This window comes from Tetrao urogallus (genome assembly GCF_951394365.1).
Source record: "Tetrao urogallus genome assembly, chromosome: 2".
Lineage (NCBI taxonomy): Eukaryota > Metazoa > Chordata > Aves > Galliformes > Phasianidae > Tetrao > Tetrao urogallus.
In genome coordinates this window covers 54,334,072-54,359,179 of record NC_136814.1, presented here as the reverse complement: position 1 = coordinate 54,359,179, position 25,108 = coordinate 54,334,072, and the positions used below count along the sequence as shown (strand labels likewise).

The 25,108-nt window shown below is 41.5% G+C and overlaps 1 protein-coding gene across 1 annotated transcript; it reads left to right on the top strand.

The window, feature by feature from the left end:
• Window positions 1-589: 589 nt before the first annotated feature.
• Window positions 590-25,108, top strand: LOC306944081 (uncharacterized protein; the record flags this gene model as incomplete). Its single annotated transcript, XM_079532520.1, has 14 exons — window positions 590-815; window positions 3,840-3,959; window positions 4,873-4,992; window positions 6,499-6,618; window positions 10,607-10,729; window positions 11,607-11,689; window positions 12,838-12,963; window positions 13,724-13,769; window positions 14,694-14,827; window positions 18,457-18,585; window positions 21,192-21,306; window positions 22,193-22,327; window positions 23,973-24,098; window positions 24,987-25,108. The coding sequence occupies 14 exons, from the start codon at window positions 590-592 to the stop codon at window positions 25,106-25,108; spliced, it is 1,725 nt and encodes a 574-aa protein (XP_079388646.1).

Genomic DNA, 25,108 nt, shown 5'->3' with positions numbered 1-25,108 from the left:
TGCCCAACAGGGTTTTTGTTCTGGTCTACCAAAAACTGGAAAAACCTGTTAGTGTACAAGCTTTTTTTTTTTTTTTTTTCCCCAGTCTTCCTCTCCCATTGGCAGTTACAGCCTGTACACGTGCACACAAGGTGGTGCTTACCTTTCATGGAAAACTGCCTTACAAAACTGAAGTTGTTTTTTTTCATCACCTCATTGCTTTTCTAGCTTCATGAAGGCTTTTGTGGATACTCCAGGAATTAAACTCTGTTCTCCATGGAATGGGTTTAGGTCATCATCTTATTTTTCTTCAAGAAAAGGGAGGGTGTCTGTGCATGGCTCAGGTCCAGCCTTTTCAGTAATATTTGATAGACTGGGAGATCCACAGAAATCAGCTTTGTTGTGTAATGTAGCTTTTTGGGTACAGATGCTTGACTCCTTCACAGCAGCCGCACAGCGTGTCATGCTGACATCTGTAACACTGGACAAACACCAAAGTGGCAAGTAAGTGCAAAACGTCAACAAGTTGGGGAGAAGCTTTTTTTTCCCCCCATCTCTTTCGTTTTCCTTGTTTTTTTTGTTGGTTTTTTTTGCTGCTGTTGGAGCAAGAATGGGTCAGCTGTGTGGACGGTGCATGCAGCTGCTGCGCAACTTCGTGGCCTTCGTTCAGAAGATGTCTTCAGAGCTGGTGCACAGCGTGAAGGAATGCTTAGCTCTGATAAGCGAGTGCTCCTGCTTGAAACAGAATGCCTCAAAGACCAGACAGCTGTACAAGCCCATGCTGCAGCCTCATGAGCGGGTTACAGCACAGGAATTTCTGCAGCAAATTGAAAGAGGTAAGAGCATTACGTTTTCAAAAGGACTGTGAAAGGGGAAGGAGAATCTTTTGGGGGGGCTGAAAACAGATTCCCGTCTGAACTACTCTGACATTTTATATTGGTGTAGGAAAGGAGACAGAACCACAGAGCATTTTCTTTGTGTATGGGACATCAAGAGCGCGAGTGGCACAAAAGTAGGATTCAGGTAGAAGTGGTCTGTCCCTTTCTGCTGTGCCACCACTGTTAAACATGACCCGTGTACATATGTTTAGTGAAAGCAAGTCCTAGTAACTGAAGTTAACTTTTTGAGTCAGTCCCTGAAGCAACAAAGCTGGAAAGAGGACTGTGTTAACATTGGGCACTATAGGAGCCTGTTGGCAGGAAACAGCAGCATGGTCCTGGCTGAGTTGTTCATGTACATCTATGGTCTGGTGCAGAGCACCTGGAGCTGCACTGAAGTGCCTGTGCTGTATGTGGGGAAGGCTGAGGACACCCTGGGACAAGTGCCATTGGGCTCAGAGGGCTTCCCCAAACTCCAATAAGCTGATCTGCCAATATGCACTTTTGTGTACATGTTTAAGGCACAGAGCTTGAACACAATCATAGGATTCAGCTTGAATCAAAGCAGACCCGTAAGTCTATGTTCATCTGTCTTGGGTGTTCTCTCAATCCTGTCTTAAAATACAACATATTAGTAGGAAAACTTTTTTTTTTTCAATTTAATTCCTACTGTCACAGAATGTTTTCTTGGATGAGTGTGTTTTGTCAGTTGTCCAACCTGAAAGCATTCTTGTCTCAATCTTGAAGAGGGGGCAGTTGCCTGTTGGTTTTTTGCTTTGACTTGCAGCTAATTGCATGTACTGTGTTAAGTTTAAGAACCTTGGGCTGAAGGTAGTAGACAAAATTGCATATCCTTCTGCTTTCATGAACCAAGAGAGACGTTTATTCTTGATGTAACACAGATAAAGTTGTTTGAAATGATCTGTCATAGAACAACTTTTGGAATGATTGTTGTGATGCTGACCTACATCCTTGAACTACACAAGGATTAACCTCAGCTGATATCCTTACTCGTTAACAGAGGGATCTCGTGCTGCTGATATGTTTAATTAACTGCTGCATGTGAAGCACTGGCAAAATCCCAACGTCCTAACATGTATATCCAAAATGGGACTTTTCAGTTTTGTTTGCAGTGAGAATCTTCCAAAGCTGAACAAAAAGCTAACATGCTCCTGGCCATTTATGAGTGTTTTGACAGTAATCCTGCTCAACTAAGAGATCAGGTGCAAGTAAAGAGTGGTCTGGAAAAAATGATGATAACATTATGGCCCCTTACGGCACCCACTAGTGCTTCTGAAAAGAATAAATGTATGTTTTCTTGAGAAATCCTTTCCTTTCTGAGATGGGTCTGCAAAGGTCCAGTTTGTCCTGGCTTCTGAGGAGCTGGGATAGAGCAGCAGAGAGCCTTGAGCTTCTGTGGCAGCAGTGCAGAGGTGGCCACACATGCTCTTAGGAAAATCCCAATGTCTATGATAGGATATGCACAGTGCACAGGAAGAAGGACCAAGATTAGTTCTCTGAGTGGCCAAAGTCTGCTGCCAAGACAGGAGCAGAGTTTGGGAGGCTCAGAAAAAGAACCAGGACACGTACATCTTACTTTAGTACTCACCTGTGTATTTTATTCCAAGATGAGATGAGCAAGCCCATCCTCAAATTTGAACAAATTATAATAAGCAGAAAGCCAACATTTGGACAGCTGAGTGCAAGGAAAGACTTTGTGATAGGTCATATTCATTTGTTAGCTACTTCAGCAAATGTTTGATAAGCAGGTGAAGATTTTGTGTGGCTTTTTCTTTACCATTCTCCCAAATAAATATGCACAGATATCTGAGGGATTCAAGTAGTCACTGTGTAAGGAAGGGAACTAAAGTACATGAAGAGATCCTTGTTTTTTTTCTCAAGGTTTCTTGCACACGCTGATGACTTCCCTTTGTGTTTATTGCTAACTATTAAATAAAACAGATCATTATATGAAGCAGTTGTTCTGTGGAACACACTTACCTAACCTTGAAGGTACGCATTTGCTAATTCTTGATATGTCAGCAGCTTCTAATAGCTTAAGATGTTGGCTGAGTTTCACACTGAGTCATTGAAAGCTCTCAACCTTCACATCCCTCACATCCCTGATATCCCATGTGAAGAAAAGTAGCTAAATCTTGTTCTTCACAGAGATATTTTGGTCTTTAATGCACTTCCTAAATCTTATCTAAAGATGGATCATGTACTTGTGTGCTCTACCAGTCAATATTTAGTATATTACCTTTTCAACTGTTGATGCTATTGAGCTCTGGATCAATGGCCGTTTTTTTTTTCCTCTTTGCTGTTCCATTCCGTGCACAGTAAGCACATAAGGCAGTAACTTACAGAAATCATGGATGACTGCTATTGCTGTACTCTCAATGGCTATTGCTGAACATTTGATTTATTCATAGAGGAACTATCATACTCGAGAACAGGTAGACACATGCTAGGAATTTGAGCCTGAGGCAAGCCCATTTGCAATCCACACTGATATTTCCTGAAATCCATTATTATAATACAAAGAATAGAAAACACAGCAAAAATAAGAAGTGGTAAATTAAAAACATATTCTTGTTCTGTAGCTTATAGCTAAGAATGCTATTTTCAGTTGATACATTTTAACAAAAACCTTCTGTGATTCAGGAAGCAATAGGAGTTTTATGGAGAAGAACAACACCTGCATTTATACTGGATAACATAAAAGTGTCTAAAGGTTATAATTTATCTTGCATCCAATCACTAGCTTCAAGAACTTCAAAAGAGGCACTGCAAGGACAGGTTATTCTGGGTTTGTTTATTGCTGCTGCTCCTGGAAATATGAAAAGTATACATGGGCTCTATGGAGCTCATTCAGTACAAAAATCCTTGTACTTGTTCGATTGGCTGTAAACTTTAATTTCTTTTTGTAAACTATACTTTTTCAAGTGTAATTAAGACTGTGCTGTAACTGTATATCTTTAGGTTTTGAGATGTCACCACTGGGAAAGGACCCTCTGGAAGCCTTGAGGATCTTAGCTTTTTCTGAAAACCCAGGTCTACAGCAGTCTGCTGCTCTCTATTATTTGCATATGAGCCAGCACAGTAAGTTATCTCAATGCCTTAGAAAATTTCCACGTAATTATAAATAAAATCGTATTTTCCAACTGTGAAGCCTGCTTTGATTCAAAATTCATTAATCAAAGCTCTATTTTTTTTCCTGCTGCATTTTTTACCAGGAAAAATGGAAATGCTGTCATTGCCATATGGGCAGAATCATTCTGGGTTTTGCTATCAGGAGATTATCTCTCATGATTATAAAAACTGTCATTTCTGTTGAAAACAAATCAGCAGACTCTGAAGTATCTAGAGTCAGTGTATTCTGAATCTCCTGAGAGCAACACACAGAGAATCTGGTGGCAGGAAGTGGTCATAGTGATCTTTTAAGGTTTTGCAGTGTATGAGTTTTTGGCAGAGGACAAAGCCCTAAAAGCTAGGCTGTAGTGGAGACACAAAGGAAACATTATGGTTTGTACCCACCACTCTGTGGGAGCCACTGCTTGGCTCTTGAGGCAATTTGTGAACAGCTAGAAGTCAGCCTTGATATGCCAAATAAGATTTCCAGCAAGAGTTTGGGTCCTACATAAGGGCAGAAATACCAGCAACAAGCAAGCTGTGGTTTATTTATTTGCTTTTTAGAATTGTACCTCAAGCTTTATCCTATGTATTTTTTTCTGGCTAAAAAAGTGCAGAATACTCAACATGAGGACCTGCTATGAGGTGGAATGACTTGTTTGGTAGCTAGGCATGTTGGTTTCCTTCCCATATTTTTAGAGTACTTGATTATTCAAAACCTTCTCAGGAAACTTGGCCTGTTTTGCCTGTAGCAATGTAATTTAAATGATGGAGAATACCATTCAACCCATTTACGATAACAACTCGGGCCCAAGACTGAAAAGTGAAAAATGAGAGCAATGTGAACGATGAGACTCCTGAGCATTTCCTTTTATTCCTGCAGTGAATGTTCCCCTGCCAGCAGAGCATCTAGAGCCCTTCTATGCCTTACTGCGCTCTGCTGACCTGGAGGTGCAACAGATGTCTTCTTTGTCCCTTGTCAACTTTTTGCTGGAAGGAAATAGTGAGTAATTAATAACGCATTTCCCATTCTAGTGCATCTCTTATGCAGGACGCAGTACAGAAGGAAGGCACTTCTCCATAGTGAGGTTTACATAGATCCAAATTCCCTTTTTTTGTGTTCTAGATAGGACAGATGTGAGTTCGCTTGCAAGACACATAGATGCTGGGTATGTTAGGTCCCTTGAGCAATGCTATATCATGTGGCAAGTAATCTTGGATCTGTTTGCAAAGACTGTTATTTTTCTCAGGCTGGTGTAGGAATATTTGTACTACTTTCATAGAATCATAGAATCATAGAATCACAAGGTTGGAAACAACCTATAAGATCATCTAGTCCAACCGTCTCCTCATCACCATTGCCACCACAAGCACTAAACCATATCACGCAGCACGTCATCCAGATGCCTCTTGAACACTGCCAGGGACGGCAACTCCACCACCTCTCTCAGCAGACCATTCCAATGCCTGACCTGTCTGAGAGAAGAAGTTCCTCCTTATGTCCAATCTAAACCTCCTCTGATACAACTTGTGGCCATTACCCCGTGTTCTGCTCATTGTCTGGGAGAAGAGGCCAAATCCCTCTTCCCCACAATCTCCCTTCAGGAAGTTGTAGAGTGCTATGAGGTCTCCCCTGAGCCTCCTCTTCTCCACACTGAACAATCCCAGCTCCTTCAGCCGCTCCTCATAAGACTTGTGCTCCAGACCCCTCACCAGTTTCGTTGCCCTTCTCTGGACACGCTCCAGGACCTCAACATCTTTCCTGTAGTGAGGAGCCCAGAACTGAACACAGTACTCAAGATGTGGCCTCACCAGTGCTGAGTACAGAGGGATGATCACCTCCCTGCTCCTGCTGGCCACACAATTTCTAATGCAGGCCAGGATGCCGTTGGCCCTCTTGGCCACTTTTTTCTTGGATTGAGAGCCCACCACTTACCCTTTCATGCAACAGATACAGCTCTCAGAAACAAATGCCTATGAGATGACATTCATTTTCCTTTTACTAATTAACTGAAACTCATTCTTAAATTGCTTACAGTTTAGAAAAAAATGCTTAGATCTTTAGTATAATTGTCTTATAACTGTCTTATAACTATACTTATAACTGTCTTATGTAGCTTCTGGGACCCGTTTAATTGAGTTAGTATTTGGGAGCTGCAGAGGGCATGTTAAAAATATATTTATAGAGGTAGACTTCAGAACACAGAGAGCAGATGAGCAAATTATGAACCTATTGGAAAACTGCAGTTGCAGTTTCCAAAATGAACTGTGTGTTTGAAAACAGAATTGCTGGTGGAAATATTTGGAAGCATTTGAATATCTCTTACATTCTTGCTTGAGTCTGACAATGAATCAAGCAAACCAAGTAAGAAATTGTAAGTGCCTTTCAGTCTGTTTCTATATTAGGTCTATTTTGCAAATAGACCGCAAAGGAAGGACATATTCTTTTAACGAAGGCTTTAAATATTTACTTTCTTGTTTGTCCATTTGTTTGTGAATCTATGAATAGTTGACAAAGAAATGGTTATCCAAATGGGTTTACTTGAGCCAATTCTGGATCTGCTTGAGTCAGAGGATCCCACTGTCCAGTGTAATTCCTGTGCCTGCACAATGACTTTAGCTGTTTCAGGTGAGTGTGCTGTTCTTTCCCTTTATCCTCTGCACTGAATCCATTCACCTTTTATGTCATATTTCCATATGATACCACTTTCTTGCAACTGGATTAAGAGTCAACAGATGCCACATTGGTATCTTTTCAGTATTCTTATTTCACAAATTCTTGAGATTCTGGTTAAGATCTTCTCAGTGTTCCTGGCCTTTTTTGTCTTACAATTACAAACCCTTTTTAGATTTCCAACCTAAATATATTAATGACTACCATATCTTAATAAGTGTCTATGCTGGTTTTTAACTTCAATATTTCTCCCTCCTTGATGTCTATACCAATGAAGATCTTTCATTTTACTAGAACGAGAAAGCCAAGTTCATTTAAGACTCCTTTTGTAAATTAGACTCTCCATTTATCTCCATAGCCCTTTTGGGTGTAAAGCGTATGTTCCAGAAATGGAACATAGCTATTTTGCAATACCACAGACCTCAAGCATTGTTACAGTCAGAAGACATAAATAAGTGCCGCAGGAGTTTAATTTGGAATTTATCCCTTCTGAAAGACAGTGACAAGAAACATGCAAGAAACAGCTTCAGCTGGGATCTCATCCATGTCTTCTACTGTGACATTCAGGAAAATACTTGTCTGATACATCTGATGATAACATTTATGTCTTTTGCATTATGGTGGTGTTGTCATCCTGCAGCTGATTTACCATTTAGACTTTATCCTCCTCTGCTGCTATTTTGTGTCATCACCAGTTTGTTAAGGGTCTGCAACAAAGCTCAACCACTGTTACCAAAAGTCATCATGTTAGTCTAGCTTATTATGCCTTTCTCAAACTGCATTGTTCTTGTGTAAAGAATATGTAAAGGTCTGCTTAAAGCTTATAAATAATGCTTATTTCCCTTCCTATCTTGTTTTTCTACCAAGTTCCCCTCAGCATGGGAAGCTGCCACCTGATCTCCCAAGAGGCTGTGAGAGATATTGTAGATGCTTAACTTACTCACTTAGGTACTTATGTTGTGAAGGGAGAGCGGATAAAGCAGGATCCAACCATGTGAAAGTGCTAATTTGCTTTTTTTATTTCAAATTTGAGATTCCTGGGCATAGGAGTGCTTTTGTCATAGTTATATGTATAGTTAGTGGAGTTTTTCTCCTGAAGATCTACAGAGGCAGTTCCCTCCAGCTGTTTTAAGTAGTGCACAGCAAAGGGATGTCCTCTAGAACCTAAAGGTGTTAATTAGTATTGAGGGCACTCTGTCCCTCCTTGATGTCTCTGCTTAATCCAGGTTGCAGGGAACCCTCAGCCACTCCAGTTGCATTCTCTATTGAGGATGGTTACCCAACACCACTGCACACTCTGTAAGTACCAGTATACTTTTGAGCACAAGTAGATCACATTAAGCACTCAAGGAACTTCTAGCCTACATAAGAAAGCATATGCTGAACATAATGGTAGACAGTCCTGCAAATGCATAGGCTGGGTTGCTGCCTGGGACTTAGATCAGTTTTGAACATGTGTCTCAATTTGGCTAGGATTTAAATGGACTGGATCCATTTATTTCTTCCTCAGAATATGTTTTGCTGCCACAGCAGTGAGACTAAAGCAAGCAGCAACTTGCTAGAGTTTATTTTAATTCTAACTCACATGCTCTGATATCTTAAAAGATCTGCTTGAGAAAACAATGTTGCTCAGTCATGACTTCAAGTATGCCATACATATTTGAGAATATTTTTTAAAAAATAAACATAGAAGCAGAACAAAACTGGAAAGATCCTTTAGATAGTTTTGAGGTGACTAAAACTTTAAATCCAAGAATGGCAACGTGTCTTAACTCTGCTGCAATACACATCCGTGGCTGTACAGGGTGAAGTTGTTTAGTAATGTGAGTGCAAGTTATATGTGAATCTGGGATATGCAGTACTTACTGGCTGCCAGAAATAGCCAAAAACTAAACAACAAACAAGCTCATTTAGATTAAAAGGATTTCAAGGTCAGTTGGTTCTGACACTGGCATTGGATAACAGCAAGAGGACATGCGTACATCTGCAATTATCTGTCTCAATCTGTGAGTGGAAACAATCAGTTCTGGGATAAGAACTCTCCTCAGAGTAGATAAGAACAGAACTAAATGTTCACAGCAATAGTTTGGGGAGGCCATAAAGCTAAACAAAAAACAGTGCACATTCAAAGCTGTGCCATCAGGAAAATTTTAAAGCACACAAACAGCAGAAAGTGAAAGGAAAGAATTTATAAATGTGGGTTTCCAGATGGATTATTCAAACCCAGTTTGAGTAGATGTTAGTGATTCAACTACTTTAGATTAGTATGTGGATACTCAGAAGGATGGTTCCCTTCTAAAAGCACTCTTGGGGAAATTGACTGCTGCACTGGCATCAGTGGAAGAGCCACATTATGTAGATTTTCTCCTCTGGAGATACTCTTCTCTGGAGATATTCAAGACCCACCTGGACACCTGCTTGTGCTGCCTGCTGTAGAGAGCCTGCTTTGCAGGGGGGTTGGACTCGATGATCCCAAGAGGTCCCTCCCAACACCTACAATTCTGTGATTCTGTGTGATCCTGTGATAAGCAGATGGGCTGTGGAGATGATAATAAAATTATGCACCATGGTGAGGTAGATATTTTCACCCATTCTGCCATAAGTTGATGAAACAGACAGTGTTCAGTGTTCACATTATCTGACTAAAACTAGAATGACAATGGAGGGAGGCATGAGGGAAAATGATGTATGCAAAAACAAAACCAGCAAATCCACAATAACAGGCTCTAAGAAAGATGGTGAAGCTGAATTTCTCAGCTAGTGAATCACCAAAAGAAAAGGGAAAAAAGAGTTTTATGGTCATAGAGGTTTCTACTCTCCCACAGTGAGAGTGGGTGCTCCAGTCACTCCCAGGCGAGAGCAGGGTGCCAAGCCTATGTGCCACCACCTCCACCAACACAGGCTGCATGAGCCCTCCCACCACTGCAGGCTTCCAGTATCAATCACCACTATCATGGAGCTTTCATTTTCAAATCAAACTGTTGTTTTTTCCTTCTTAAAGGAAGAATGATCTTTGAGGCACACAGTGGCTCAATTTTGTCATGGTCATCTGCTTCCTTCAGAAGATCTTTGGACTGGAAATGTGTCCCAGAGAGGCTCTTTCACGTGAGAACGTAGGCTTTCCTTACCCTATCATAGAAAGGAAGGTGGAAGAAAAAAAATGCCCAAATTTTGTCCAGACATTTGTAATGCCCTTGCCAAAATGCAAGCTTTTCTTCCTCACTCATAACTAATGGAGTGTATTGTGTGAAAGAATGAGGAAGGATCAATATCTGGATGCTCAATCTTTTTGTCTCTCCCCTTCATCCAGTTTATTAGAGTTTACATCACATCAGACCGGTTTGCATCAGATGGAGCTGCACTAAATAATTTCTGCTTCCACTGTGGGAAACAAAAGAACAGTACACATTATGGATTATACTGGAGAAAGACTTATTTACAAAATCAACCTGAAAATTTCACCTGAGTAAATGCTTCCCACGTGACACAGATATTTTTAAATAGATGGCTTTTCCCAGAGCAATTATTTCACTCAAAAATGAGAGTATTTTTTCCATTCAATATATATGAAGGCAAAAAAGGACTTAATCTGGAATACTAAACTGATCCCAGCTTAACTGTGCTAGAATAGATATCCTTGACTATCTGCATGTGTGTGCATCAGTTCCTTAGTGTAGAACAGCTCCAGGAATAGATGTTTTGTTCTCATAAATCTCTAAGTGTTGGCACCTGAGGGTATGATCTGATCCAAATACTTACACATTTCTTGCTTGCTTGTGTTTCACGTTTCTCTTACTAGGGTTCCAGAGACTGGCCATTGTTTAAACAGTCTAGAAATGTACATAAATGAATCAGTACTCCAAAAAACGTCAGTCCTTCCAGCTGTCCTGCTCCTGACTCTAGATAAAAGGATACACTGCGGCACTGTCATTTTTTTCCCCAGAATCCAACCGAGAGGCTATCGGCGCTGCTCGAGGAGTTACACCTTTACTGTCTCTTGCCAACTCCTATGATCCTAGAGTACAACAAAATGCAGTTGGTGCTATTCTCAACCTTACGCAATCAGGTACTTTCTGACTAATGGTTTAGCTAACACTACTGAAAGAAAATTCCTCAGCAGTAGAAAGACACAAATTGAAAGGATTAAGATAAGAACAAAAGCTTCTCTGCACAAGAAGTTATTCTATACAATGTTTGCATATTGTATTCATGATGATACCATAGCCTGATTATTTCCGGTTGGCCTCTCCTTAGCTAGTGCAGAGCCATTTTTACCTAAACCCAGAATAGGAAGGCTTGACTTTTGAACTCAAAGAATTAATGTACAAGCAATTAAAATATTAAAGAAACAGAAATAGTGATTATTTATTTAAGAAATATTTTGGTCTAAAAAACTATCAGCACATTTGGTAGTACTTTGTAGCAATCCAACAAGGACTATCCAAATTTGTCCTGCAAGGTCAAGCTGTGGTATTGTTTAACTTGTATCTCTAACTCAAATGTTGGATGATTCAAAATACACATGACACTATTATCCCACACAGCTAGATGACATGCTCCTAAGGAATATCTTATTTTTATACAGTGAGGAGAATGACTGGCAAGAACTTTTACAATTAACTATTACACTTCTGCTATTATTGTTTGTTTTACATGGAAATCGTGTGTGGTGAATATCATGCTTGGTTTTTCATATTCTCCACCAGATCAGATTCTCTCAATAGGTTTTAGCAGAAAACCAGTGCAGGCTTAACCAACCAGCCCAGGTCATTTTGCTAAAATGACTGCACACTACTGTCTTAAGCCAACTCTAAATGGTGTGCTCTGATGTTTGGATAAGCATAATCACTCTATTGTGCGTATCCTTGTTAAATAATGCCTCCAGATGAGAGAGAGGGAAGGGAAAGGACACACTAACAGAACTTTGTTTTCTTAAATGGCAGAGAGGATCCAACTGGTCTTGTGCAAGGAAGGAGCCCTGCCAGTTCTCACCTTGCTGTTGGAGTCCCCTGACTCAGAAGTGCAGGTATGGCACAGGTCAGATTTTCTAACAAGGATAGTGTGACTGTAGGGAGAGCACAAACTACAGAACTGGGAAATGCAAAGGTAGAGGGAGGGGAAAGCTCTGCAGAGAAGCAGAGTGACTGTGAGTGCATCTTGGAGGAACTCAGCTCAGTCAGACAACATCTATTCAAAGCACATGATTTGTTTAGCTCCACAGCGGGTTTATAAAGCCAGCACATATAGTAATAGGTGCACACAGTTTTTAAACAGCTACCTTTCTGTGTCTTTTGGACCATCAGATCAGCTGCTGATAGGCCTGCTCATCCTTGCCTTCTTTGATCTTCCCCTCTGAACAATTCTGCTAAGTATTTTAGAAGGCAAAACTTGCAAAGAAATTTTTTCTCATTATTTGGGATGTCTGGGAACTCTTTCTGTTTTATGCTTACCCCAGACATCTTGCATTTGTGCACAGTTAACAGAGTTGCTTCTTGGTTTCAAGTATGCTAATGAAAACTATGAGTCAGATTTGTAAACCTTAAAGTCCACTTGTTCATTCAGTTTGTCTGAGAAGCACAGGATTACTTCCTCCAGTCTTCTCCTTGGCTCAGTTGTAAATGTCAGAAGTAATGGATCCTCTGGAACTGCTTTCTGCAAACTGTATCAGCATCACCTAGTTCTCCTGACATTCATCTCAAAATTTCTTTCTCTGCAGTTCAACCTGCTCCTTCTAATTATACCTCCTAAGTACCACATGTTTTAATTTGTATAATCTTCTCTGGAATTGATGTTTAAATCTTTGGAAAATGATCTCTTGGCATGCTAGGGCAGTGACAACATCCGTCTCCAGTCAACCAGTGTAAATATACAGTGCAGTCCATGTAGATGAGCTAAGGTAGGTGTCAGCTGACGAGTAGCTGCAGTAGTGCAGGACATTCCCAGATACCAGGGAGCACATGGCTGCTGTTGTGGCAACAGCAGATACAGCATTGTTTTTCCTGAGCCCACTCAGGCTGTTATTAGGTCTGCCTCACAAAGTATTTGAAGATGAAAAAGCACTGTATTTTCTTCAGCTCTCAATCTAAGCATTTCTCCAATGTAGTTTGATTCACTTCAGTGTTGTCATCACTGTGACCACCTCTCCTCCTATTTTTTTCCCTTGTCTCTTGGCAGTATTATAGCTGTGCTGCCCTAAGCAACATAGCAGCCAACACTCAGCACCATGAGGCCATGCTGAGAATTGGTGACAGATTCCTGCTGCGCATGCTCATCTCTCTTCTGTCTTCCTCTGTGGACAAGGTAAAGCTGCAACCCTCTCTTTACGTGAAGGTTTAGCATCAGAGTACAGCTATAAAGCTGGGCTTTCAGTTTCAGTCTGGCACACTTCTGCTTATCTACTGCACAGTTGGCTCTATGACATCTTTCCCACAAGGAAAGACACACATTAAAACATAGTAGGTTCTATGAGTGCAACGTTTGGAGAAAGAAAAGGGAATCATTAAAGCCCTGGACACTACCTTTAGGCGAGGTGCCCTATTTTCTTTAAACTTGAAACTGCATATGAAGTGTTCTGCCCAGGCTCTCACACTTATGCTACTTCTCCCTTTTTTTCCCTTCCTTGTGATATCCTTAGCTTTGACTACATGGTTTCAAAGAATAACATCTAGAAAATCTTGCTTTGCTGGGAGCCACTCTCTTAAAAAACTTCAGCAAGGCTCAATTCAGAATTTAAAGGATAAAGCCTTAAATTCTGTGTTGGCTCTCCTAGTTGAAAAAGAAAATAAATGAGACAAATTCAGTCTGTACATTTTCCTATAATTGATTTGACATTCCAAAAATAATCCAAAAACTGAACTCCATTGGCTCTTCCTCATCAACAACTTATCTAGGGGAAGTTCAAACAAACTCATTAAAAAAAAAAGGCCCAAAATTTGTGCTCTGAAGATAGTGTGATAGCTTGCCAGCATTGTCACATTTATTTTGAGTACAGTAGCCAAGAACACACATTACTGAAACCACTCTTTTTCTCTCTTTTTCTTTTTCCCTTTGGCACAAGAAGGTTTCAAGCCAGGCATGCGTTTGCCTAAGAAATTTGGCTACCAGGGGTAAGTACCATGTTAGAGATAAACGAACCACACTATTTCTTTTCCTTTCTCTCTCTGGCTTTTGTAATGAGCATGGTGGGTTGGCAACTTTTCCCATTAAAAACAGAGACACCTTCATTTTTGCATGTTAGTTGGATGCTGCAGGAAGAGGGAGGTTCTGCGTGCACTCAACTAAACTTGCCCAAGGTAACAAGAGGTAGTACCCAAAGTGAGGGAGCCAGCACGTATCTTGTATGCACGGGGCCTTTTGCTCCCCTCCACATTTCCCAGTCCTTATAACCCTGATTAGGATAGAACATCTCCTGAAATTGATGCTTGAGTGGGGCCTGCCCTCTCCTAAGGCATGAATCTCTCATTAACCGTAATTCGCTCCCAAGCATTTGTCATCCTCTTAAAAAAAAATCCTATCCTGTTAAGTACCCCAATCCATTTCTACAACATACTCTGGAGATGAAAGCAGAGGAGCTGCATGTTCAGCACTAGAGTCCTAGGGCTCAGAGTAAGCTGTTCATCTAGAAATTGTGGAGGCACCTTGCTATCAAGCAATCGCAGTGATGGAGGGGCAGGGAGTAAAGGCCCTGCTCTTTGCTCCTTGGTGTCTCTGGTCTTCGAGACTTTGAGATTGCTATGTTGTAGAAGGACAGTGACTGAGACAGGCGTGTGTTCAAGGAGGTCTGTCTGCCCTTCTACAGAGTTTCAGGCCAATGAATTGCTCAGAAAATGCCCCTCATTTTTTCTCACAGAGGTTTAGACATAAAATGAAGGGTGTCCAAAGCTACATACTGTTCTCAAACCTGTATTAATTCTTGGCCTAATGAGCCAGACCAAATGAGGTTTAATTTTTATAACGAAATACCGAGAACTGTCCTATACCACCTATTCCCTCTAATGTCCTCACACTTTATCATCACCTTCTCCACACAGCAGACACACAGGCCGAGCTGGTTGCCAAGGATGTCCTGCCCAGGCTGTGCTCTCTCCTGGTGTCCACCAGTGAGGATGCGTGTCGTGCAGCTGTCGCTCTGCTCTGGGTGCTGTCCCAGCACCCACATAACCAGGTATGGCAGCTTGTCTCCTGAGAGCCAGAGGGAAAAAACAGTTCTGGCCACTGCCTGCATTAACACTGTTACAGCATTCTGTGAGGTGTGCCAGGACACTCTGTGAGATCTCCCAGCCTTTCCCGTTTCTGCCCCAAATGATGAGGTTTTGCTACTCCAGCTGCACTGTCTCTACCCAAGGAGACTATCTGTTGTGGTGAGTGGCAAGCTGGGAATCCCGTAGTTCATTGGATCACCTGTGAAGAGGCCCTGGGGAGGGAAAAGGTAGAGATGGGTGTCAGATTGCTTGGCTGGGTGGACACCACCCTGCACTCCCTGTGTTCCCCTCGTTCTCCAGATTGTCAGCAGATTTATTTATTTATTTATTTATTTATTAAATTAGACTTGAGATAATTTAAAACTCCATCAATGTTTAGCTAATTCAATAGAACTTTCCTGTGACTCTTTGTGTCCTTAGGTACAGAATGGTTTCTTTGCCCATGTTCAAAGCAAACGCTACCATTCAGCTGTGTAATGCCATGCAAACACATGAAGAACTCTGGCTAAAAATAAACTGCAGCAAACAACCAACACAAGCACGCCTGCTGTACTTTCATCCTCCACATGAAGCACCAAATTGCTAAGTAGTGGCAGACATTATTATTATCATTTTTAAACACGCTTTTCCATTCGAGTGATAAAGTCATCCTTAGGAACACAGATATGAAATGTTTTTGTTAGGTGGCTTAAGCTAACAATAATCTCATGGGGGAGAGCTGGAGTTTGGGCAGATAAAGGAAAAAAAAGAAAGCAAGGACCTTTCTTGTCACACTACTGTAAGCAGCAGTGACAGCCTCAGTGACAACAGCTGGGCCCAGGTGGGGCTGAGACTTGGAATTTCCCCAGGGCACTGGAGACCTGGTGCCTCACATCCTGTCGCATGTACATGGCACAGTATGAAATGAATTGTGCCTCCTCTAACTCAGGGACATGATGGAAAAATTGGGAAAGCTTCATGCCCATGGAGCCACAATCAGAGAGCCGAGTTTTCCAAAGGTTTTGTGCAGGCCACATTAGCACCACGTGTCCTTGTGGCATGTTGAACTGTCTGCTGCAACTGAATGCAATTTGATCTTAGCAAGCTTACTGCTGAAATTTTGCTGGGGGTGATTGCACAGCAAAAATCCAATCACATCTACCGTTTTTTTGCAGTGAGCAAGCAGGGCTGTCCCCAGGGAGCGAGGGATCCAAGTGCTCTGAGGAGGGGCTGACCTCACTCTCCCCAGGCCTCCCCATCTCTGTGGCCTGGATTTTCAAGGCCTTTAAAGGTTTCTTTCACTCACCCAGGCTGAATTCTGAGCGTCTGAAAGAGGGACTTCTCCATGGGAACAGCTGTTAGGAAACAAACCACCACACAAAGCTAACCTTTACCACCGAGTCAAGTGATGCTTGAATTACTGCTAATGCTGCCAAGGATACAATAGGGCAGGATTCATCTGCCCTTTCATTACCATGAATTAAACCCTTAGGAATGCTTCATACTAGCTCCCGTCCCTTCCTTCTGGTCACTGTCCTGGCTGCTGACAGTGGTTCCCGGGGAGCACTGAACAACTTCTCTCTTACGGGGAAATTTTATTCAGTTCTCCAAAGGACAACCCAGCCCTAAAATTCTAAGGAAAGAGTCAGTGTCTGTGGGAAGTGGCCTTTAAAGTCACATTCCTTTGACAAGGATGTGTCAGCTCCAGGTGATGCTGCTGACTTTCCATTCCAGGCACAAAGAGCTTTGCTTTTCCATCGAGCTGCCTGATGAACACGATAATATTCATCTTGACAAGCACTGTCTACCCAAGGATTTTGAGCACAGCATTGCAATTCTGAGCACAGTTCCTGCTGGAATGCTTTTCCTTACTCTTTTATTTTGAACCTGAGGAGAAGTTTGGTCAGTACTCACTTGAACCACCAAACCACTTGTACTCAGAGTTCTCTCCTGAGCCTCTCATACTGTGCAGGACCAAGCCAACTAAGTCTGGATCCCAGCTGCATGCCTGCCAAGGAGGCTCAGCAGAATTCAGAGTACTGTCACTTGCTGGCATAAGTCTAAATAGATGGAAGAGGCTTGGCAGGAAAGTCATTACATATTGGAAAGTTCATTTAGAGTCTATAGACAGTTTCCTCCTCTCGTGCTGTAGCAAATTAAATAAGGATACTACAGTCAATAGGATAACATAGAAAAGAGGACACACAGTCCAAAAGCACAGAAAACATTAACAGTAACTGAAATGGATGATCTAAAATTATGTGATTTCTGCTTTTCAGGACAAGTAAAAACAGAGTTAGAGAAAGTTTACAGCCACACCTACATACAGGATTCTTTAATGCTCTGAATTTTGCCTTTTCCATCTACTTCCATGTCTTATTTTAATACTGCTGGTTATGACAGTGCTTAAAATAAACAGAATTGAAGATGTCAGGTGACATGAAGAAAAAAAACAAATATATCACAGAATCATAGGGATTGGAAGGGACCTCTGAGATCACATAACCTGCTAAAGCAGGTTCCCTACAGTAGGTTACACAGGTGGGTGTCCAGGTGGATTTTGAATATCTCCAGAGATGGAAACTCTGCAACAGGAGAGCCCATTCCAGTCACCCTCTGTCACCTTTGCAGTGAAGTTCTTCATCATGTTAGTATGGAACTTCCTGTGCTCCAGTTTGTGCCCACTGCCCTTCATTCTGTCACTGCACTCTACTGAAAAGAGTCTGGCCTCGTTCACTTGACTTGTGCCCATTAGATATTTATGAGCATCGACAAGATTCCCCCAAAGTCTTCTCCAGGCTGAGCAGTCCCAGGTCTCTCAGCCTTTCCTCATAAGGGAGTTACTCCAGGCCTCTAATAGACATATTTTGTCATTTAACCCAAGCGAAAGAAAGATGCATGTTAAACTTTTAAAAACTTCCTTTTGTGCTTCTTCAGTGGTCCTGAAGCAGATTTTCAAGTTCAGAATTATCCTTTCTTTTTTTTTTTTTTTTCCAATTATATATAGGACCAGTTATTTGTTTTACACCAAACACACAAAAGTGTCTCAATTTCTAAGTAACACAAATAAAATAGTCTGCTACACAAGAATCACATAAAGAACAGATAAAGGAAAAGGTTCCCCAAGAGGAAATCTTACATTGCTTTCAACTGTAGACCTAACCCCCTGCTGAGGAACCTACCTGGCTGGTGCTGCAAACCCATTTGATATGGGAGAAAAACTACTTTCAGGGGGAAAACATAAAATTTCTCTAAAATATCCGTCAGAGAATAGAGAAACGTGTACTGTCACAGAAGATGCTGTTCAGAGCACTTTACTGATCACAAGTTGGCCTAAATGTACAGTCCATTACTGTTGGCTAAGCTGCTGGGATACTTAAAGACACAGTGCTGCTGCTGTTGCATCTCCATAATTTTCCCTTGCCAGACAGTAGGTCATATTTTGAGAGAACAGGCACTGGTCACAAACACTTAGCCGTTGGCTTAAATGAACCAAGTAAAGCTTTTCTTGCAGAGCTAAGTCCAACCTACTTACTGTTTGCTGCTAAGTTTCATCACTGTGCTTGGCATTGTCTGTGTGGGATGTAATGGAAATGCTGGTTGCTTTTCTCAGGATGCTCTGGTGTGCACTGAGCTACTGCAGAGCCTGGGGATGCTCCTGTCAGTGCACACAACAGACCCTGTGATTGCTGGCCATGCTGCTTGCATCATCAAAAACCTGAACCTTTCCAAGAACAGACAGGTGAGTACCATTTAGGTTTTTTTTACTGAATTATACCCGAAGAGGTTGCAGTTACACTTACAAAGAATCAGCATTACCCACAGAAAGATTTTCTCGTTATAAAATATACACTAAGTATAATTTGCACGAAAATGTGTTTCTGAATAAAAGGACCTCATGTGTCGTAACAAAAGTTATCTTTCCATATTTTTCCAACACAATGCAAACATGCTAAAGAAAACAAGAAATGTCTGATTGTGCTATGAGTGATATGCTTACTTAATTTGAGTGACCACATCGTAGGGACAAAACATATTTTGAACAAAGATCATTCAAACTAATTTAAGGAACCATCCAGGAGAACCCCTGGTTGGTTAGAAACTGAATCCTGATTTTCTAGCTGTCACTCTTTATATACCTTTACTTACCTGTTTATGGTATTCAGAACTGATCTAATTTCACTCACTCCCAATTTGTTAAATATAACCCCCCCAACTGCTGATGTATATTTTCCCTGCTTGGCCAAGCACATGTTGTGCCAAGGTGCTATCAAGGCTTCCATTGCTGAATTTGCTTCTAGTGAAATCCATATCTACAGATGCACTTCCCTGCTCATTTTCCAATTACAGCTAGTTGCAGAGACTGCTTTGCTTACATGTCTCCAGTGTCTGAAACAAAATCTTTTCTACACATGATTTACCTGATTTCAGGTTTAGGGACATTTTGTCCTTTCTTTTTTCGTACTGATAATTCTCATTCTTGCAGTTCTTGTGTTCTGCTGAGTTTTGTCTAGATTTGGTTAGGCTGAAGTACCAAATCATGGTACAAAATAAAGTTGTCCCTACTGCAAAGACTGTTCTAGCAATCCTTCGCCTGCTTTCCCATGATATAACAGAGCACTCAGTGCAACAGGAAGAGATTTAAACCATCCAAGAGGAAAACTTTGCTATAATACTATGAACCTAACTAATAATGAGCAATGGGACAAACCTTTCAGCATGTCTTAAGCAGGGATTGGAAATGTCAGTTTCCAATAAAGCTTTTCACTTACATTAGCAAAGATAGGAATTAAAATAGTTCTTGTAGTTGTGAAATCAATTTTTGCAAGGAAATGCATTTCTTCAAACTCAAGGCCCACAAGAAGAGTGAAAATGGACCATGCTTTCAAAAGCTGCTTTAAAAAACTACCACATTTATCAGTTAGGTTCGGCGACTTTATTGTGTCCTTGGCAGGGAGCTGGTTCATCTTCATGAAAGCACTGCAGGGTGCCACGTAATGTATTTAGCACTCACTTCAGAAGTGAACTCACAGAAATGAATAGGAGCGCCAGGCTTCCAAGGTCAATTCTAAGACACATAAGAGTCCTTGTCACAAGAGGGGAAAAAAGCAGTGGTTTTGTGTCAGCAGGACACAGGCTGTAGCAGCTTTAAAGGCAGCAGTCTTGAAGCCAGCTTCAGCTGCTAAGCAGCAAGTTAAAAATTTGCAATATAAAATTAGAATACAAAAGAAGATATTCTTTTTGTTGATGGCCAACTGAGCTCCCTCATGGAGTCATAAGCAGCTCGTATCTTTAGGATTTTCCTATGAGCTGGAGATGCAACTTCCCTAATTAAGTCTGGTGACTTGTTCAGAATTCATTCCTTGGTCTCAAGGGCTTTTTTCCAGGTTTGCACAGGCTCAACCTCCTCTGTTTTCAACTTGCTATCTAGAACATAAACTCCAGTGCAGAGATACCCATGACGTTTGGGGCATAGCAGATGCAAACTAAAAAATAAGGGATAAACAGAAACATATAATATGTAACAACTCTGCAGAAACAAAACTCACCTTTGCTTGTCACATTCCCTCATATTTCCACAGATCAGAGCATTTCAACACCAGAAAGCTTTCAAAGCCTCAGATGCAAAGAAAATGATAAACTTCCACATGCTTAGCTCTGGAGCACTCGTTAATTTGCTGCAAGTCTTTAGCAAATGTTAGCCTGATTGTAATATACAGCCTGACACACTGGTAATAGGTCGAAGAAATCTTTAAGCTCCAAAGTGATCCGTGATCACGAAAACATTCCATAGACAGAGCAAGCCCTGGGAAACACTTAAAATCAGGTGATCTCTGGCTGTGGTCCCTGGGTGTGCTCTGCCCGCAGCAGAGGAGGCTGAGGGGAGGCCTCGTAATGCTGCAGCTCTTCACAGAGCAGAGGGACAGCACTGATCTGTGACAGTGACAGGGCTCGAGGAAACATCATGGAGCTGTGTCAGGGGAAGGCTGGAGTGGAGGTTAGGGAAAGGTTCTTCACCAGAAGTGCTGGGCATGGAACAGGCTGCCCAGGGCATTGGGCACAGCCCCAAACTGCTGGAGTTCAAGGGTGATTAGATATATGGTTTAGATTTTGAATGGTGCTGTGTGGAGCCAGGAGCGAGACTCAATGATCCTTGTGGGTCCCCCCCAGGATATTCTGTAAATCTATGGTTTGTCACTTGGCTGCATTAGAGCTGGGAGAAGAGACATTGGCATTATCATTGTCTTATTCCTCAGTATTGCAAAGAGATACTAAGTATTTCTAAAGCACTTGGACACCATCAAAATACGATGGAAGTGCTGAATGTTTATCTTTTTCTCATTGCAGAGAATCATTGAGAGCCCATGTGTTGAAGGTCTCCTCCAGACCATGCTTTCTATTGACATTGAAGAAAACTCTCTTCATTATGTGACATCTTGCCTTGCTGAGCTGGCAAAGCAAGGTAGGGAAATAGCTTCACCATAAATGGCTTCTTCTGAGAAGGGCACACATCCTTTATTAATTCTAATGGGAGTTGAAGCCGAGATCTTTCTTTTAAATTTACTGGGAGTTTTGCCGTCATATGCAAGGAGAGAAAGATCCAACTTACCGGTTGGTGACATTGGCTCCATTATTTGCATTTTTTTTCTGTTGAACTGCTTAATTATTATTTTGCTTAAAACGTTTTGTGCCAAACTTCACTGCCATACATACATACTGTTATCTGTAACGTCACCCAATTTCTCAGCTGAATTCATTTCACAATGCCAGAAGCTAATCTAAAAGGATAAAGAGACTAAAATACCAAGTGTGTTTATCTCCTTGAATTTATTGCACATGGATTTTATAAGAGATCTCAAATTACCATCCCTCAACAAACAGCTGTCCTCATGACACAGAGGATAAGTATGAACTTCCCCATCTCACTCTGGGACTGGATATCATCTGTCAAACATTTCCTCTCTTGTAACTGCCATGCAAATGATGACATGCCTCATTTAGTTCCACAAGAGGTGCTCAGCAGCTGCGGGACAGAAACAACTAGGCCAGAGTGGATCTTGAGTTTAAAAGGATGCATCCTTTCAGAGCACAAACCCAATGATATAAAAATCCAACAGGCTTTCTATGAATCGAATCCATATACCCTACTGAGAGCATAACTTCAAGACATGGCCATATTTTACAACTTGGAAATACTTATTTGCAAAAGTTCAGCACTTATTTCGTTTCTTCAATTCTCTAAAAGATTTCCTGCTTAGACATATGGGTTCTGGCAGATTAGTCACACTCTTTTTTAGGGCACTGGATTTTCTATTTTCAGACTACTCTTCCACCTTTTTGCCTTCTAGAAGGAGGCACATTATGCATGGTCAAATGGATGAATGAACCCTTGACAAAGCGCTTGGTAAGACTGGCTGGCCAACAGGAACATACCGAGACATCCTTTCAAGCTGCCTCCATCATCCAGCGCATGATAGATCACGGTAACTGTCACACAGCATTAACTGTGCTTTCAAAGGCACTTATGGTTGTCTGAAGTGAAATGAATCTTTTTCCAAAGGAGTTAATTGACAGGTGCTGAACAACCTTTAACATTCCTCCATCATCCTCCATCTGGTTTCAACCAATTCATTAGCACAAAAGAGCCTCCAGTCACCCTTGAAATACACACTTAGCCATGAAAATAGACCTTAGCCAAAGAGGGTCTGGGTGAGGTGTTTGCTGCCCTCTTTAAGCACTTCTATTCTGCAGAGCTAGTTTCTAAGCCAATTCTGAGGTCCTTAAAGAGAGGTTTAAGTAGAAAGGTGGGATGGTGTAAAATACTCCTTACTAAAGAAGTGAGAATACACTGCAGACAAGAGGCATTGCTGCATCTTTGTTTGATTCTCTCTGCCAGCACATATACAATATGATGGCATCCCCTCATATTGGAACAGAGGCTGGAAGGGGCAATTGCAAGGGCATGGATAGTTGTTGTAATGCTATAATAGGATGATGACAGCAGGGTGGCTACAGCAAATAAGAAGAAACTCAAATACAGCAGCCACAGATGTAGAAATTGTAGACATGTACTATTTCTCTCAGAAAGTGGTCAGGCACTGGAATGGCTGCCCAGGGAGGAGGTGGAGTTGCCGTCCCTGGCAGTGTGTTCAAGAGGCGTCTGGGTGACATTCTGCGTGATATGGTTTAGTGCTTGTGGTGGCAATGGTGATGAGGAGATGGTTGGACTGGATGATCTTATAGGTTGCTTCCAACCTTGTGATTCTATGATTCTATAATTCTATGAAATGAAGGAAAAGAGCTGCTTACCTTCGGAAAGCGTCAGGTAGGCAGGGATCTCCAACAAGAGATGCTCTCACCTCCACTGCCAACCCTTCAACGAGGTCTGGGAAGGGGTAGATCCTGGCTTCACCCCATCTGGTCACACAGGTGCATTGCATTCACCTGAACTTAGCTGGGTTGGCCCTGCCTTCCCACCAGGTGCTCAATTACTGCTTCAGGTCATGACTTAGCATTTCCACTACAGTTGTGTTCCAAACTTTTAGATCAATTCCTCTGCCCAACCAGCAAGAGGAAGATGAATGAGGATCATCAGGAAGGTGAACCAAACACTGCTGTTTTAATTCTTGAATAGATTAGCAGGAACAATAAAGTGTCTTTTTAGAAGGTAGCCTATGTTTTAAATTTCAGTTACAGATAATGAAGAGAGCATAATTTTAATGAGCAGAAGACAAGTACTTTTATGACCACTTGCTCTGTGCAGCTGAGCATTTCTTAGATCTGCAAGAAAAGATGTTCAGAGCAAAGCAGTGATGGAGTCCAGCAGCAGCATGCTACATTGGTCAGTGTGAGAAGCTGATCAGCGTATGTGTCAGCACGTGTAGCAAACAAGGACAGGCTCTCTGGCAGAGCTGCCCCCTCTGCAGAAATCCCGCACATCAATTCCATGCAGAACCAGTGCTACCATTAATGGCTGCAGGTGGAAGCCCTTTGCCATTCTCTGCAGTGACACAGATTGTAACTGAAGGCAGATCTGTCATTAACAATCTGAAGCATTGTTACATTAGACAGCTATGGAAGTATTTTAAAAGCTCCTGCTGATCTCCAGTTATTCTTCTATTTATGCAGAAAAGATGATGCTTTTGTTGAAGTGTCACATCATTGAGGTTCAGGCCTACCTCAGGAATTTTCTTACCCACCAAGAGGTTCGCTTCCAGCAGCTGGCCATTTCCACATTCTGCAGACTGCAGGCAGGTACGTCTTCATCGCCAGGCCAAACCTCTGGGGCACTGCCTGCTCCCATCAGCAGCAAAGGCAAATCTTTGTCACAGGCTGTCACCTACACCCCTGAACTGACAGCTCTGCTCGCCTAAGCAAGCAGAAGAAGCCCAAGGACAGCTGCTACCTTAACTATTTTATCTGTTTTAAAACAAGAAAGAATATCTTAGAATAAACGCAGATACACTTCATTCATTTTGAACTTTTAGATCAGCAGGAAACAGGACTTGGGGTATAGATGTTTTTTTCCAATATGAGGATCCATGGTACTCAGCCTAAAAGCTTTTCAAATTTAAAATTTTAATTTATTTTGATTTAGCAAGCACAAGCAGATCACATGGATGGCAAAAGCTGGAAAGCTGCATATTTTCCATACTAAAATTCTGTTCCTTAATATATCTCTCTCTTTGGTTCTGTTGCTTTTAAATCATTTTTTAAGTACAAGTTGAGTACAGATGAGAAATGCAATATGATAATAAATTATAATGATAATAAATATATAGCGTGTATCTCTACAAATACAGAGCCAGAGCTCTGATACATCTTTGTGTATATCTGCTGTACAGAATCAGTACAGAAGAGTGAATTTGCCAACTGAAACAGCTTTCGCCATTCTGGATCTGAAGTTTAGCAGCAAATATTCTTGAATGGTAATAGGGATGAAAACTGAATTAGTGTCCATCTGCTCGGTGTGGCAGAAAGATATTGTTCCCCTTTCTGTATACTTATTTTATACTGTAGTAAGAAAGTTACGTTATCTAACCTAAAATAGAAGTATTCTAAGCACATGCATTAAAATGCAGGGGAAAACATCTGAAGAGGGCAGTTGCTGCAGCTTGCCTAACACTCGTTTTTTGTCTTCAGATCCAGAATTCTCATTAGCATTCAGGAAAAACCAAATGGCCAAACTCCTCGAGCAAGTCCGTCAACAGACAGAAGAAACTCAAGAGCTCCTTAGGGCAGCTATTTGCCATGCAGATAGTTAA